The sequence below is a fragment of the Pseudorasbora parva genome, chromosome 3 (genome assembly GCF_024679245.1).
Source record: "Pseudorasbora parva isolate DD20220531a chromosome 3, ASM2467924v1, whole genome shotgun sequence".
NCBI lineage: Eukaryota > Metazoa > Chordata > Actinopteri > Cypriniformes > Gobionidae > Pseudorasbora > Pseudorasbora parva.
In genome coordinates this window covers 39,772,603-39,789,982 of record NC_090174.1, presented here as the reverse complement: position 1 = coordinate 39,789,982, position 17,380 = coordinate 39,772,603, and the positions used below count along the sequence as shown (strand labels likewise).

At 37.2% G+C, this 17,380-nt stretch overlaps 1 protein-coding gene across 1 annotated transcript; it reads right to left on the bottom strand.

The window, feature by feature from the left end:
* Nucleotides 1-111: 111 nt before the first annotated feature.
* Nucleotides 112-17,134, bottom strand: arcn1a (archain 1a). The gene is made up of 10 exons (XM_067438806.1): nt 16,978-17,134; nt 8,035-8,298; nt 7,261-7,440; nt 6,663-6,862; nt 6,411-6,575; nt 5,530-5,695; nt 4,958-5,105; nt 4,736-4,844; nt 4,378-4,582; nt 112-1,655 (listed from the first exon to the last, which is right to left on the bottom strand). The coding sequence occupies exons 1-10, from the start codon at nt 16,978-16,980 to the stop codon at nt 1,566-1,568; spliced, it is 1,530 nt and encodes a 509-aa protein (XP_067294907.1). The 5' UTR covers nt 16,981-17,134; the 3' UTR covers nt 112-1,565.
* Nucleotides 17,135-17,380: the final 246 nt, after the last annotated feature.

The following is a 17,380-nucleotide window of genomic DNA, read 5'->3' as shown; positions in this document are numbered from 1 at the left end:
CAGTTGCACATAAAAATATTTCAGCATCCAGACAATAATGTTGTTTACACTGTGATAACCATTCAAATAATATGCATTCATTGCAAAAAAAAAAGGACAGTTCACAAAAGATCCTTTTTAGACTCTTTAATGATTTTTTTTTAAAGTTTACACTGGAATGTTCTTCATCATGAATCCCTAATTCATTATTTTACAAGATTACAAAAAAAAAACCTCTGTCTTTATACTATTCCCCAATCCAAATTATGATTCTATGACAACCAGACAAAAACAATGAACAAAAAACCCAAAACATTTAATACGCCCTTCCCATCATCAAAATATGCAGAGACATTCAAGGCATTATTTGGAACCAAGACAGCAAGGGAGGCCTCTTTTCGTCAGTGGGGGGTCATGTGGGTTTGAGACTGAAGTTTGGGCTGATGGCTTGGTGGGCTGGGAACCACTCTTAATGCTGATTTGAGACCAGAGGTCCCTCCCTGAAAACCTATTCACAATCACTGACAGTCAAGAGATGCGATCCTGATCCTCCACTTTGGGGATCTATCTATATAACACACATTTCAGATAAGAATGAGCAGGTTGCCTTTTAGCAGTATGAAAGTCCAGGCCTGTAGTTTCTGCTTTCAATAGAAAACATGATATAAACCAGACAAACAGAGCTCTCATTTTTGAAGCACCAAGATTTTCTCTGACTGCAATGCTTTCAGCTTAAATGAAACGACTCACACTGTACTAGATGTTGTTAATGGCTTTAAATGTTTTTTTCCATTTAAATTGTTTGTCAACTTGCCCTCAGATGTCCATGATTCTGTAAAAAGTTTTGAAAATGAATTATATGTTCCATTTCCTTGCAGGTTGGTATTACTACATCAAAACAATGTAAAGAGAAGACAAAGATCCAAGCACAGAATTAGTCCATAAACATGACAGATGTCTAACAGCAGACTGAAACAGGAGATAATATATATTTTGGACAAAAGAATGACCACAAAATTAAAAATATAAAATACAAATGACTAGACATTTCAGGATATGGACGAAAAGGCTATTGCAAGCAAGGTACAACAATCTTCTAGTGTTTCAAAAAGGTTAGTTCACAGCACAATGAAAAGAAAAATTTAGAAAACCACAAACTGAAAGAAATGACATGAGCAAATTGACTTGACCATTACAGTGAAGGTATATGAACCGTCAATTCAAATATATACTGCCATGATGGCATCAAATAAATAAAGCTCCACCAGCCCACTCCCTACTACTGAGTCTCCATTTTAACCCCAAACCTCGCTGATACTCGCTGGCCTTTAAGAAGGAGGTTACTTCGTGAAACAAATTTGGTACAAGTACAGTCAATATTGCCAGCAAAGGCTAAAATGACTTCATTTTCTTTTAAGGGGATAAAAAAAGCAAGCAGAATTCCATTAAAGTACTGCTGAAGATGATAAAGATTGCATCGTCCCTCCATTTGTATGTCTCTCCCTTCTTTTTATTTATGAATGTTTTCAGTCCATTTATCTGCTTTTCTGTCAAGTTGGATGAAATTATGTTAGTGATGTTTCCTTTTATAGTATTTCATACTTGTCGACCACAAATGATGTTTCTGTGGAGAACCGAACAGGGCTGTCCCCATCCACCTGAGACACCTTAGTGACCTGGTAGGAGAGAACATGAACAAAGACAGAGAAAACAGGAAAAAAATTAACAAAATGAGTTAATTTTTCTTTTTAGATGTATGAATTACATTATGAAAATGGTCAATTTAATAATAAAAGCCCATTTTCGACCCTAATTTTAGCCCTCTGATTAGAATGTTCGGTTTGAAGGGACGTGTCTGCTGTGAGAGTTCAATGTACATGTCCATTACTATGATTAGCTAATATCTTTGCATATGAACTAAGTATTATATGGAACGCTCTCAAACTTTTACTACATTATTATTATTATGGCTGTCAAGATTAACTAATTGTGACTTTGGACCACAAAAACCAGTCATAAAGGGAAATACATTTTTGGAAATTGAGATTCATACATCACATGAAAGCTGAATAAATAAGCTATTGATTTATGGTTTAGGATAGGGCAATATTTAGCGCATATAAAAGAATATTGAGAAAAATCACCTTTAAAGTCCTTAGCAATGCTTATTACCAATATATATATATATATATATATATATATATATATATATATATATATATATATATATATATATATATATATATATATATATATATATATATATATATATATATATATATATCAGTATTGTTCAAAATAATAGCAGTACAATGTGACTAACCAGAATAATCAAGGTTTTTAGTATATTTTTTTATTGCTACGTGGCAAACAAGTTACCAGTAGGTTCAGTAGATTGTCAGAAAACAAACAAGACCCAGCATTCATGATATGCACGCTCTTAAGGCTGTGCAATCGGGCAATTAGTTGAAAGGGGTGTGTTCAAAAAAATAGCAGTGTCTACCTTTGACTGTACAAACTCAAAACTATTTTGTACAAACATTTTTTTTTCCTGGTATTTAGCAATCCTGTGAATCACTAAACTAATATTTAGTTGTATGACCACAGTTTTTTAAAACTGCTTGACATTTGTGTGGCATGGAGTCAACCAACTTGTGGCACCTCTCAGCTGTTATTCCACTCCATGATTCTTTAACAACATTCCACAATTCATTCACATTTCTTGGTTTTGCTTCAGAAACAGCATTTTTGATTGATATCACCCCACAAGTTCTCAATTGGATTAAGGTCTGGAGATTGGGCTGGCCACTCCATAACATTAATTTTGTTGGTTTGGAACCAAGACTTTGCCCGTTTACTAGTGTGTTTTGGGTCATTGTCTTGTTGAAACAACCGTTTCAAGGGCTTGTCCTCTTCAGCATAGGGCAACATGACCTCTTCAAGTATTTTAACATATGCAAACTGATCCATGATCCCTGGTATGCGATAAATAGGCCCAACACCATAGTAGGAGAAACATGCCCATATCATGATGCTTGCACCTCCATGCTTCACTGTCTTCACTGTGTACTGTGGCTTGAATTCAGAGTTTGGGGGTCGTCTCACAAACTGCCTGTGGCCCTTGGACCCAAAAAGAACAATTTTACTCTCATCAGTCCACAAAATGTTCCTCCATTTCTCTTTAGGCCAGTTGATGTGTTCTTTGGCAAATTGTAACCTCTTCTGCACATGCCTTTTTTTTAACAGAGGGACTTTGCGGGGGATTCTTGAAAATAGATTAGCTTCACACAGATGTCTTCTAACTGTCACAGTACTTACAGGTAACTCCAGACTGTCTTTGATCATCCTGGAGGTGATCATTGGCTGAGCCTTTGCCATTCTGGTTATTCTTCTATCCATTTTGATGGTTGTCTTCTGTTTTCTTCCACGTCTCTCTGGTTTTGCTCTCCATTTTAAGGCATTGGAGATCATTTTAGCTGAACAGCCTATCATTTTTTGCACCTCTTTATAGGTTTTCCCCTCTCTAATCAACTTTTTAATCAAAGTACGCTGTTCTTCTGAACAATGTCTTGAACGACCCATTTTCCTCAGCTTTCAAATGCATGTTCAACAAGTGTTGGCTTCATCCTTAAATAGGGGCCACCTGATTCACACCTGTTTCTTCACAAAATTGATGACCTCAGTGATTGAATGCCACACTGCTATTTTTTTGAACACACCCCTTTCAACTAATTCAACTAATTGCCCAATTGCACAGCCAAGAGCGTGCATATCATGAATGCTGGGTCTCATTTGTTTTCTGAGAATCTACTAAACCTACTGGTAACTTGTTTGCCACGTAGCAATAAAAAAATATACGAAAAACCTTGATTATTCTGGTTAGTCACATTGTACTGTTATTATTTTGAACAATACTGTATACAAAAAAAAAATCACAATTTAAATATCTTACAGTAAATGTATGTTTACAAAGCCTGAGCCGAAATCACAACTGGTTTACCAAATAATCCAGTGAAATGTAATGTGAAAACAAATAATGCTCCACTGAGACATTCACATAGATTCACGTAAATAACCACGTCTTAGCATTAGGATCCTTTGGAAGATAATGCTATTTTTAGTCCAGTGATCATATCTCTTCTTGTTCTTCTTCTGCAGAGTTTGTCTTTTGTTACACTATTACATCATAATGTGACAATTTTGGACTAACACTGAAGTTGAGCTCTGAAACGTACAGGATGTTTGTCTAGTACAATGACCCCTTACATGTCAAAAGATCAAGGACATTTTTAATCACTAACCCAGGGAAAAATAACTTTTTTGTTTTTAAATTAACTCATAAACCCCTTGCAGTTCGGTAACAAACCCCAGTTTGGAAACAATGACCTCTTGTCTTACCTGAATGTCACAGTAGCTGCCCTTGGAGACAAAGGAGACACTGACAGGGAAAAAGTCATTGGGCTGTCCATTTATGCTGAACTCCAGGCTACCGGTTTTATTCTTTATATCGATCACGGGCAGACACCACTCCAGGACATTTCGTCTGCTGTCATGACGATATTCTCCATCTAGATCACCAATCACAGGAGCTCCGACTCCTGACCTGTGATGAAATTGTTTCAATAGAAAAATGTAAATAAACCAAATGACCCCAATATGCTTCATTACACACGAGGAAAGGAAAAAGGTGCTTTAATATGGTGTGTAATGTTAGTGAATTAGGGTCCTGAACTAAATCCAATGAACTTCTACTCACGGTACAGGAATAGAGATGACTACATCATTGAGTTCCAGAGATTCATCCTGTAGCTCATACTCGATGTTGACATCACAGCCGGTACCACTCTCAGAGGGCCAGCAGTTTACTGCAGAGACGAAACAGACAGAAATTGGATGAGCAAAGGTCATGTGACACTACGGGTGAGACATAAGCTGTTAGCTTTATTGGTATTACTGAAACCAGATGTTCTGGACTGACTTGTTAATGGAATGAGAGCTTCATCTGTGGTCTGCAGTCTCCACTTCAGCACACCCACATCAGTTTTCAGGGGGAAAGATTTGTCAGGGTTTTTCAGACCAATCACAGACTCTGCTGTGAACAGTTTTTTGTCAACATTGGGATGGGTCTACAAGAAGAAAAAACAAAACGTCTTACACTTCTATTAGGCTTGCTGTGATCATAGAAGTTATCTGGCGTTCAGCTGCAACACCAGTTACATCACTTGCCTACCACGCCATGTCCCCCAACATCGTTATGATTTATCATCAATCGATTTAACGATTTAAAAAGCCAGGTGCAAAAGAGGGGGAAAAAATGCCCCCGCCCACCCCGGTGATACAGGTGTTGTCACAAGTTGATTAACTGAAGGAGAAATGTCCTCACCATCACATCAATAACTTCTTAAGGATTTTTTTCCTTATTAGTTTTAGAATAAATATAAATTTTTAATCGTTTTCAGTTTTGGTTAGTGTTATTTACAGTAGTTTTATATAATTATTTATATAATGATGTATCTTTTTTTGTTGTTGCAACATATAGAAAAACGTCACCTGCAACTGGACACCTCTCTTGTCATTATTGTTGACATTTAGCCTAATTCGCCCATTCTTCTCTTCAGACACTCTGAGGGTAATCATGCCAATCACTTCCATGTTCTGGAGGCCACCATCTCGGCCACAAGTCAGGGTGATCTTTTCCTCCACCCGCAGATGCACACTGAAAATCAGACAGAAATAGTTTAGATTGTGAAATTTTAAAGGATTATCCTAAAATTTGCTAAATGATCATATCCTAAGCTAAATCTTGGTCCTGTTACACATATCACTTATTAGCAGCATGGTGCATAAAAATGATGTGGCTTTATGCAGAAAATAAAGTGATTTCTGGGTTGGCACATAATAGGTCCTCTGAGAAAAGATCAGGAGTGGGTCATTGAGAACTATTTTCTTGTGAAACTCAATCTAATTTACATGAGGAATCCAAATTCAGTTAGACTTAGAAAGTAGTGCTTATGTGCCTTCATTGTTGATGAACAGATGCATTTTCACCATGTGTTCTGCTGAGCTCTGCAACATGCTGCCAAAACAGGCTCAGTGCTGAAACTCTACTGTAAATACAGCAACTGTTATCATGGGTACTGAAAAGAATATGTACCATTTACATGCTACTGACATAAGATGTACAAAAACAGGACTCAATCTGAAACCAACTACAGAAAGTAGTACATGTTTAAATCTAATTCCATGTCTAACTTGCATTTGTAAAGCCTCACAAAGAGACATTATACTTACAAACACACAAATGGACCTTTAATGCATTCATGAACAGTACTGCTAAATAAACAGTGATTATTTGTGAACCAAATAAGCTACTAATGTTCTTTTGATTATAGTCAGTCTGATTATAGCATTAAAAATACAGACATTATTACCTCTCTGTGTGGGCTGGAGGAGGCAGAGATTTGGATGCATCTGAGGGTCTTTTGCCTGTGCTGGGCAAGATGATATTTTCTCCCTCTGACTTGAGTTTGTCCACAAAATCATCCACCTCCTTCCCCTTGCCAACCAGTTTAAGTGCTTTACTCGGACCACTGGACCTAAAACAAAAGGGCATTACATTTGCAGCCTGCTGCTTTTTTATACAGGTTAATGATCACCACACTCTTTTAAGAGTCTAATTGTACCTGACAGGTGTAGGGGAGGGTTTAGGTTTCTCAAGCTCAATCAGCGTGTCTGTGATGATGGATGTGTTGCTGCTGCTCATGCCCGTGCTGCCAAAACCACCAAAGCCCGGTCCCTTCTTTCCACGCTCTGAATCACGGCGTATCTGCTGAAGCTCTTTAGCCTTCCGCCTCATCTCTGCCTTAGCCTCGCGCTCCTGAGTCTGATGAACAATGGAGTGGTTTAAAAGATGATCGTCAGTAAAGTACATCATAATTACTAAAAGCCCTTGCCAGCATGTTATTTATAAAGACAAACACATAGCTGGGATTAAGGATGTTTAAATATGAACGCCACACACCACTTTGTTTCACGTGTTAGGAATGTATTGATCCTGCTCCTTTAAAACAACGCTTGAACCTGAGCTATACAAGTCTAGCAGACTGGAATTATCTAGAATGTTATAATGCAGTCACAATGCAGTAGACTTTTGTGGAATTGCCAGATTTGTTCATTAGGAGAGGATGAGAGCATACTTTAAGTGATGTATAGCAAAAAAAAAAAAAAAGGATGGCTCTGCTATTTAAAAAAAATAAAAAAAAAATAAAAATGATTTCCTACCTCTCTGACGGCACGGAACACCTTTTCTTCATGAGAGTCCATCTCTGTGAATGTCCGGATCTGGGCCAAGTTAACATTTTCTCTATAACCGAGGGCAACAATCTCATCGAATGCAAAGATGAGGTCAAAGCAGTGCTCGGAAATTTCACTCTCCTCCAGTACACGGCAATATTCAGGAATCTACCAAAACAAAAGTAAAGTTAACACAAATCAAGTCTGGTTCCTTTCAGATTCCTGATATTAACCAAATGACTTGTATTGTGAAAAGCAACATACAAAAATAATCTGAATTTCATTTAATTGAACAACCTAAGATGAACAAGTTTTTATTTCACAAATTAATTACAAGAAAAAGAAAGAAAGAAAAAAGAAAAGAAAAAAAACACAGATTTTTAAAAATTATTTTTATAATAATATTTTGTATTATTTTTTACTTATTTCTTCCATTACTAAAACACTGAAATTTATACAACTTTGCTACTGTAAAACGTATTAATTAAAATGTTACTTGTTTAAACTTCCTTACCCTATCATATCTAGTCAAATACATTAAATGGTCATCACAATATTAAGTTATTTTGTGCCATCATATAAAATGTATGTAAGTAAAACCATGGATAGCCATACAATTTATGGTGAAAAACAATAAAAGGAGATTTCCAAACTTGATAAAATATACTGTTATACATTTTTATGGTAAATTTCAGACAATGAAAAGTGAACACTGATGTGCATCACAAAGATATAAAAAAACAAATAATTTTGTTTTCGTACCACACGTGAGAAGAGACGCAGTGTCTCCAGGTCCTCCAGTATATTACTGTTCTTGGTGGTGACCAGCACCATGTAGAGCTTTTCCAGAGGCTGGTAGACATAGCGCACGCTCTCCGTCTCGACAAATGTGTGCTGTTTGCCGGTGTTCATCAGCTTAGGAAAAGCGGCCAGCAGACCCTCCACTCGCGTCCGCGTCATCTCCACAAACTGCCGCGACACCAGGGCCTTACCTGCCTTGGTGCAGATTGCTGCTGCCAACAGCACCTGGAGAAAAGTTATTGAACAAGAATTTTAGGGAGCCATTTCAAAAAAGCAGTAGTAAGTTTCGTAGAAAAAACAGAATGCAGCACACCACTTTTTGAGAATTTCTTTTTCTGCCGGTGCGATTACATTTTGTTAGAGTTACCCAAATGATAATTGATGCCTTTTATGTTGCATATGAGAAACATCAAATTAAACAAAACCACATCAGCTCTGAGCAATACTAGACAGCGCAAGCTCAGAACAGGTTTTTACTCAAAAGCCCCGTTTCCACCAAAATTACCCAGAACAATTTGTACCAGGAACTTTTTACAAGAACTTTTCTCCCCCCCAGACCTGCAACTGTCTGCGTTTCCACCGCGATAAAGTTCCGTGAAGATTAGGCAAATTAGTCCGGTGATGTAGGACTGCGCGCGACTGCTCCTCCAAGTAAGTGACGGACAGTAATCATTTTTAAGTGTACCGATTGAAAGATTGAGTGGACTGTTTACATGAGACGTTATCTAAACCGATCTGGTGTTTACATGTGATGATTTTCAATCGCAATCATTTTGTCACATGCAGTTTGTCTGCCGCATGAAAATGTAAACGCTGTTTTTTCCAGCAGCTGGAATGTGTTAACTGTAGCCATAGCAACTCTTTAACGGCCACCAGGACTAATACAGTATTATATAAGCTATTTATTTGTTGTAAAGTGTAATAATCATCTCAGAAAAAAAATATATATATATATATATATATATTCTGTCGGCGCAGTTAAAGTAAAAACTGCCTGGGGCAATATACGGTGTGTCATTATTCCAACTTTATCTTCATAACTTACGAAATAAAGAGTTTACCCCTCAGAAAAAGCTTCTGAAGAAAGCTTGTAAAGCTAGATTTAAAATGACAATGTATATTATTATCAGCTATTATGGACATTGCACGTGAGATGGCTGAGACGAACGTGCGCCATCAGACAGAGAGCAAGACTGATATTTACGTACACCGAACCTCGCAAAAGACTTTTAAAAATGCCGGTTGAAATAAAATGCTAAACCAATCAGCATGTTCAGCGCCCAAGTCCCGCCCTCGAAAGTTCCTGAACTTAAAAGTACTACCTCGCAAGCAGGGCTGTTTGGAGGGGGAAATATTTACCCGGAACTTCATTTAGACCCTGGTTCCTGCGGTCAAAACACACCGAGTACCACCCAAAGTTCCTGGTTCCTGGGTAAAGTTCCTAAACACGGCTAAAGTCAACACTTGACATGCAACATTGCACTGATCACAGCAAGATCTAGGGGGAAGTAGCGCTGTCCAATATGGCCCAAAAATCTCAATAACATTTTCATATCAGTCGATATTGATAATTATTCTGATAGTAATGTCAAAGCTTAAGGCAGCTTTTTACAGAGGTGAAAGTTGTAGAAACCAGAATGTTACTTGTAGTTTTAAACTACTCTTTATTGTCAGAACATGACAAACACTTCATGTTTTTGAATTCCTTACATGTAATTTTTTTAATACATATCTTGATATATATATAAAAATGTCTTATTTGCTGCATGTACTAATTTTTTCCTTCTCTTGTCGAGTTTTCTATGCCAGTGTGTACTTTGACACGCAAGTTTACAAACCTGCACGCTGAGTGGCTGTTTTCACTTTTATTTCTGCTATGTGATTTAAAAAAGGGCAGGATGACTGGCATAATGGTACCTTTTAAAAAAAATTTAAATTAAATTAAAAATACACTGCTGTGGACGTTGTTTTTGTCATTAATGTGTTTCCTGTGATAATGGACTGAGGATGGGAGTTGGATTCGGTATTCGGTAGGGCTGGGCGATATGGCCCAAAAAAAAAAATCCCTGATTTTTTGCCAAAAAATTCGATTTACGATTTTAATCGAATTTTTTTTTTTCCCTCCTACTTAAAATCAAACTGCATGACAAAAAAAAAGTTAAAAACAAGTTTTAACTTTATTTTGTTTAGGTAAAATATGTGCGGCTTGGTAGAGTGCCTACCTGGGGTGCAAAACTTTCAGCATGGGAATACCCCAGACCATTCCACAGTATAAATGGGCACCATATCTTTTGCAATATACAGTATACATATCAAAGGTTTATTAATTGATATGCAGAACAAATTAACTTTTATTAACAACAGTAATGTGCAAAAAAGTATAGGGAAAATGTAAATGTTATGCTATTTAATGATATGATTAAATATAGATTACCATTGTTCTTCAATATTCTCACACTGAACTGACCGACAGCTTCAGTTATTATAAAATGAGCTCTTTACTTGCTTTCTGTGTAATTTAGTTTTTTCATGAGACTTTGTGACTTCATACTTTTCTCCATATATTAGGGAGTGGAAAGGCTAATAAGTGCTCTTCTCCTGCTGGTTATAGTGGTGGGCACTGCATATCTTTTTTTAATAAAAAATGCTTGTTGCCACAAAACGGATTAAAGGGGGGGTGAAACACTCAGTTTCAGTCAGTGTCATGTCAATCTTGAGTACCTATAGAGTAGCATTTCATCCTGCATATCTCCGAAAAGTCTTTATTTTTTTAATAATTATATAAGAAAGATGCGCTGTTCCGAGTCTTTCCGAAAAAAGCCGAGCGGGTGGGGGCGTGTCGTGTGAGCGGAGCTAAATAATGACGTGTGCAGCAGCGCGCTGTGTGTTGAGTCGAGTCCGTCATCCCTAACAGCGGGAAAAAAACTTTATTCAAAAAAAAAAAATATGGCTTTTAATCAGATACAGCCATACATCTATGATCCGGAATCAGACCCAGAGGCTGCAGTTGAACAGGAGCAGCAGCAAAAACGACTAGAGCAGGACGTCTGTATGTGGTAAGTTACAAGTTATACACTAACTATATAATATGCTTAGCGGCTTGTGTTATTTACATATTTATACTTGAATTATATCGTCGTATTTTTGTCTTTGAAGGTGTACATGTGGGAAGTGCAGTTGTGCACGTGTGTTTGTGTGTTTACGCGTGGTTTGTGTAGACAATTGTAACGTTGGTAAGCGGACTGGTTTTGCACAGCAGGCTAGTGTTTACATAGATAGACACGGAATAGTAGCGCATTTGAATGAAGAAGCGTGCTTATTTAGTTCAACATATTTCCCCCCATTTGTGTATTGTTGTTTGGAGTGCTTTTACAATACACAAACATAAAGTTACACATATAGTGGCCAGCTAAACAAATGTACACGCACTACACATCGCATGCTCCATTGATCAATTAACTATACGTGATCATGTTTGGGCTACTTGATGAGCATAGACAAAAACACAGACATTTGAAGCAGTCTTACTCACCGCCTGCGGTTCTAACGTTGGGACTGCTCCATCCTTCAGCATTAGGCGATTGGAAAAGCCGGCGTCAAGCTGGGCCTTGTTTATGAAACAGTCGGCACCGAAATGCAGCGAACAGATATAAACATTCGCGCAACTCAGTTGCTGATCCGGAAAAGCAAATTACATCCACTGTTGCCTTAACGCGGGGTTTTTGGCGAATCTGTGCAGGACTGTCTTGGTCTGGCAACCAAAAACCCACTTTTTTGGTGACATTGTTATGTGCTATGTGTAATTGTCACCTGTCCAGCATCCTACAAGCCAGCGTTTTGATGGGCATAGCCTGTTGCTTTCGCTCTCTCCCTCGCTCTCTCTCACGCGCTTCCGGTAGAATTGTCCGTAAGGCCCATACAAGGAAATTCCGCCCCCACTAACGTCAATGGGGACGCATGATCTCAAAAAACTTGCCGAAACTTATGACTAACCGGAAGTAGTATTTTTGACAAAGAAATACTCCCATCAAACGTCCACCTTAACTTTTGAAACTTTGTCTATGTTTAGTATGGGATTCCAAGTCTTTAACAGTGTAAAAAGATCAGTATGCATGAAACAGCATTTCACCCCCCCTTTAAACATTTAAAAAAAAAAACTAAAATACTATTCCTTTCACAAAACCCCTTTAAACTTTTAGTTTTACAAACAATCACATTAAAAATAGCATATTTCAGATATTTAGAGCTTTGAAGTGCTGGAAATAAGTGCAGACAGTACGTGTACAAATAAGTGTAGCCTATGAAACCATTGGAAAGTGCTTGAATTTCAATCTCAAAAGGTTGTACGAATCCTAAGATAAATAATGACAAAAACATTAAATCCATGTGGTTTTACTACAGTAAATCATGGTGAATGTTGGTGATTTGTGACTGAAACCCCTGACCTTCGCTCATGTTGTCTCCACGTCAGCTCTGTTTGATCTGATATCAGTAGTTTATAACAGAATTCTGCGGCGAACGCTTCCACTAGATCACAGTAGCGCTGTTATTAATTCTGTGGTGAATTTAAACGCTCTCTCTCTCTGGATCTCCAGCGCTGTGTATCGTGTCTGTAACGAGATCGCCCGTGTATGAGCTCGCGCTGCATTCGTTGTCCGCGCAGCTCAAATGAGCGCAGTTCCGTTCAGACTTCAAACACACTTTGCAGCGGGGTATTGTTAATAGTTCTGTGAAAAACTGAACCAATGACACTGTATGTTGTTGTCCTTGTTGTTTGTGTATCTCTGTGGCACTGGCAAACGCGCGGGGGAGGGCTCAGCCATTACGGGAGCCCAGAGGGAGCGTCGGCGGATTTTAAAGAAAAAAAACGATTTTCATTCACAAAAATCGACATGAAACTACAAACTCGAATTAATTCATAAAATCGATTTATCGCCCAGCCCTAGTATTCGGTTTCGGATTCGGCAGAATCTTAACCAGTGGATTCGGTATTCAGCCGAACCTCAAAAATCTGGATTCAGTGCATGCCTAGTTAAGCGATTTTAAACTTTTCCTTTTTGTTAAAACAAAAGCAAAGAACAACACTCAGCTGTCAGATATGAATCATACCGGCTACTTTGATGAGGAGGATGGGGAGTGTGATCATGTGCTAACACCACATAGCAGCTCTGGATCTGGCCTTTCTGTGCTTATTTCCTCAAACTAGATCTGGTAATCATGTAATAAATAAATAAATAACTGCGTAACTCTGGAAATATTCTAACACATCTGAAATGACTGAATTTGAATAAAATTTGTGAGACAATTTTCCAAAGACTCCTCAATATTATTTTATGTTCTAAATATTGCAAATCACGTTCTAATCACAATACAAATGCCTTACAACGGGGGCAAATGCGATCAGAGTTTGATGTTTTCTGTTCGACCGTCAATCCGAGATGTTTCAGTCGGTCGGAGATGCTCGGTTTTTCCGGAAAGACTCGGTACAGCCTATATTTCTTTTATAATAAAACTAAAGACTTTTCGGAGATATGAAGGATGCAATACTACTCTATAGGTACTCAAGATTGACATGAGATTGACTGAAACTGAGTGTTTCACCCCCCCTTTAAATACTAATAAAGCATACAGAAAATTTGGTTTGTGCATCTGATTTCTATGGGAGAAAAACAACGTGTAATTAAACGCGTTGTGTTCATAATTTTCTGGGCTCAACTGTTTTGCTGCACAGTAGCCTATGGTTTATGATTTTTACAGAGTTTGCTCTTTTAATATCACTGTAAGTGCATTAAGCCACATTAAGCATTTTTCACATTAAGCATTTTAGAATGTCCCTGGCCATAGACATTTTTTATATCATTATTCTTTGCTTTAAGAATATGCTGGGCAATCTGAATCTGTGGTTTGTCTCATTTGCAAACGAATTGTGTCGTTTTAAAAAATCTAATGTGAATACAGATTACAAAAAGTTCACCAAAACCATGCATTTTGTATCGATTTACCATCTAACGAAGTAATCAGTCTGTTAAATGAAGTCAGTGTGCCACCTACAGGCCTTTTGGTGAAGTGTAGGTTGGTAAACAACATGTAAAATGGCCACATTACCCTTTTTGACAGAATAACCGTGATTATCATTTTAACCATTATCGTGCAACCCTAAATTTTCCTTATAAAAATAAGGTTATTGAATGTTACTGCTCTTAATAAAAGTTAATTTTATCTTCATCACAATTTAAACTCTGTCTTTACTGTCAAATTGCCAATACACAAACATGTAATATCATCATTAACTACACTTATTTATTAAAAACAATAGTAATTTCATAATTAAAAGCACCCCAGCACTGAAGAACTCAGTGGCACCGGTGGTACTGCTCTCAAATGTTAGTCTGGAGTCATTAAAAGAGCACACTAAGATTCAATATAAACATGCCTTCCAAGAGCAAAACAGACAACTTTATTTGGCTCTCATGTTTACAGTACTTGATGTATAATGTGTTTAACTGAGAATAAATAGTTATACATAACAGCAAACACAGCCAATCTTTTAACAGGTCACCTTTACATTCACATGATCAACTCTCAAAACACACTGACTACTGTAACAAAAGCTTTCTGAAGCAAATCAGAGAAACGCCTAATAAAAACAACAATGTGATTACATATCATGCAGGGTTCCCACAATTTCCACGATTTTTCCAGTTATTTGTGATGATTAGACATGGATTAGATTAAGTTATAAAGCTTACACAGTTTGAAAAGAAAAACATTGACTAGACATTTCCATAACTTATACTAATGTTATTCTTATCATGACAACTCTCAGTAGGCCTTTCATAGTAACTAACTTTTGTTGGGTGACAAGTCCCAAAACTGATTGCAATAAACAATATTGTTGTTCAATGACCCTTATATAGTGCTCTATGTGCCATTCACTATATAGAAAATAGTAAATGTGTAAACAAGTGACTGATTTTAGATGCAGTTTTAGCATCTATTTACAATGAAGGGGGCAGGACGCTTTTGATTGTAGAGAGCATTTTATTGGACAGAAAATCTAAAGAGAAGCTGAAGTGCAGAGTGAAGTCATCAAAATCATTGATCCATATTGGTGGAAGTGAGAGACTCATTTTTGAATGCTTATAATATATCTTCTATAAGTGGATTTTTCGTTCCGCTAACACATTCATACAAAAAGCAAAAACAACAACTTACTTTTTAATTCAACTTTAACAGAAGCTGTGAACGTGCACTAGTTCACACTGTCACCGGAACAGTTAATTATTGCTTTAAAACTGAATGCATTTGGACATGTTCTTCCAAACTATATGTAAGGAAAACACTATAAAGACTCGATTGACACCTACTTTCACCTGTTGATGTCTGTGGATAGAGCTGCCTGAGCACCGCTTTTGCCTCTAACACAGAATAGATAAGATGACAGAGGCGACATAATTTATAAAAAAAAAAAAAAAAAAAAAAACAACACCTGCATGCATTTATGTAACCATGACGGGCAATATATATCACATCACCAAAAATGATCACGGTCCTGTCCATTTATCATGAGAGTCAATATATTGATTATACAGACAGGCCTAAGTTTGGCATGCAAGCTGTATTTGATTACAGTTGCTGCTGCAGAGCAAATACAGAGACTTGTTAATGGCAATATATATACATTATATATGCTGCTGTGAGCATGTAAGCTATGATGCTGCTGGACAACGCTACAGCAAACATTGACCAACTATTTAAATGTTGAGCAACAAGCTCATTTGCTCATCAGCTTGTGCGCAGTTAACAAATGTGATTGTCAGCGGGTTGCGTTAAGGACCCATCCATGTAGAGTTTCATAACAAAACTTAGTATAAAAATGTCCATGACTTTCCGGGTCTGGAAAAAATACTTTTGAAATTCAGTAATATTTTAAGGTTTTTCAAGCCAATGGAAACCCTTATCATGAGACAGAATGAGCAGTCAACAGAATGAATGGGTTTCTTGTATTATCATCAATTAATTAAAGGGGTGAAGATTTTTGTGGTCTGTTTTGAGAGACTTTAAATTACAAACTTCACACTGCATTCATTGAGTGAATTTCTAATCTACAGCACTTCGGACAGCTGGTCCACGTTACAAAAGACATTTTGTACTGGAATAACATATCAACCACTGCCATCAGCATTTCCATAAAACAACTTTACAAAAACTATAAGGCAATAAATTACAGTATACTATCCATCTACCCTTATTTACTAAATGTGCCTGAATTTCTGAATAGTTTCTTTTTCTTTCTGATGCTCTTGGGTCTTATGAAATAAAATATTCTAATTCAACAAAACTATATAGAAAAGCCTCGAAACCTGATGTTAGTAGCAACTTTACCAATTTAAACAAAGCCAGAGTCTGAATTGTTCTCAGTGGTAATGCCAGCACTGAATTTAACAATCTGACCACGTCAACAGATGCTACAAATGACAAATGGGCAAGTTTTTTTACACAAAATGTATTGTAGAATTATCAGACATCGTCTTATTGTTATTAAGCAGCTGATTTGTTATCACAGACACGTATAATGAGAAGCTGATAGAGAAAGTTAGAGGCCTGCAGTACAGCGAGTATTTGACACTGACGTAACTTAGCTAATTTCTCCTTATATTGATAACAAACATTACTAGCGAGTTTAACAGCTCAATAAGTGACATTGTACGTAGACATTGTCCCCGAGTTGATTTACACTTTTGCAATACATCAATTTCCACGTCTCTCTTGAATAAATACGCATTCCCAGCAATAAATCAGTCTGCGGTTCATTTCGTTAGCTAGCAGTAACCTCTCAAGCAAAAACCGGAACCCGTCGTCAAAATCAGCCGTTTGTACATAAACGAATAAAGATAAACTCACCATTTTCACGGTCTGGTATGTTTTCTGTGTTAAATCTCCTGAACGCCGTTTGTGCGGTGGTTTAAATGCTACGTGGAGATAAATAAAACTGTTATTTGTGTGCAGGGCGGCTCAATATGGCAGAAGTGTAAGCCACGTCTCCAACCGGAAGCAGCTCGTCGTCAGGGGTAAAAGGGCAGCACTACATATGTGGAGGATCCAACATCAGCAGCACTATGGGAGACCATCACATGTCAAGAGGTTCTCCGTTTGTTTAATGACTTTATGTTTATATGTTTAATGTTTATTATAATAACACACACACACACACGTTTCTATGGTTTCTATACTTTATACTGTTTCAATAGTTCACGTATGTATGTTAAATTCTTTTGGATTGATGTGGAATATTAATTTAAGATGT

Excerpts from the sequence above, each read along its gene's own strand:
- arcn1a (XM_067438806.1), bottom strand. Across the intron at positions 6,576-6,662 it reads CCCTCCCCTACACCTGTCAG|GTCCAGTGGTCCGAGTAAAG; the intron begins GTACAATTAGAC and ends CTTTTGTTTTAG. Across the intron at positions 5,696-6,410 it reads CCTCCAGCCCACACAGAGAG|TGTGCATCTGCGGGTGGAGG; the intron begins GTAATAATGTCT and ends TCTGATTTTCAG.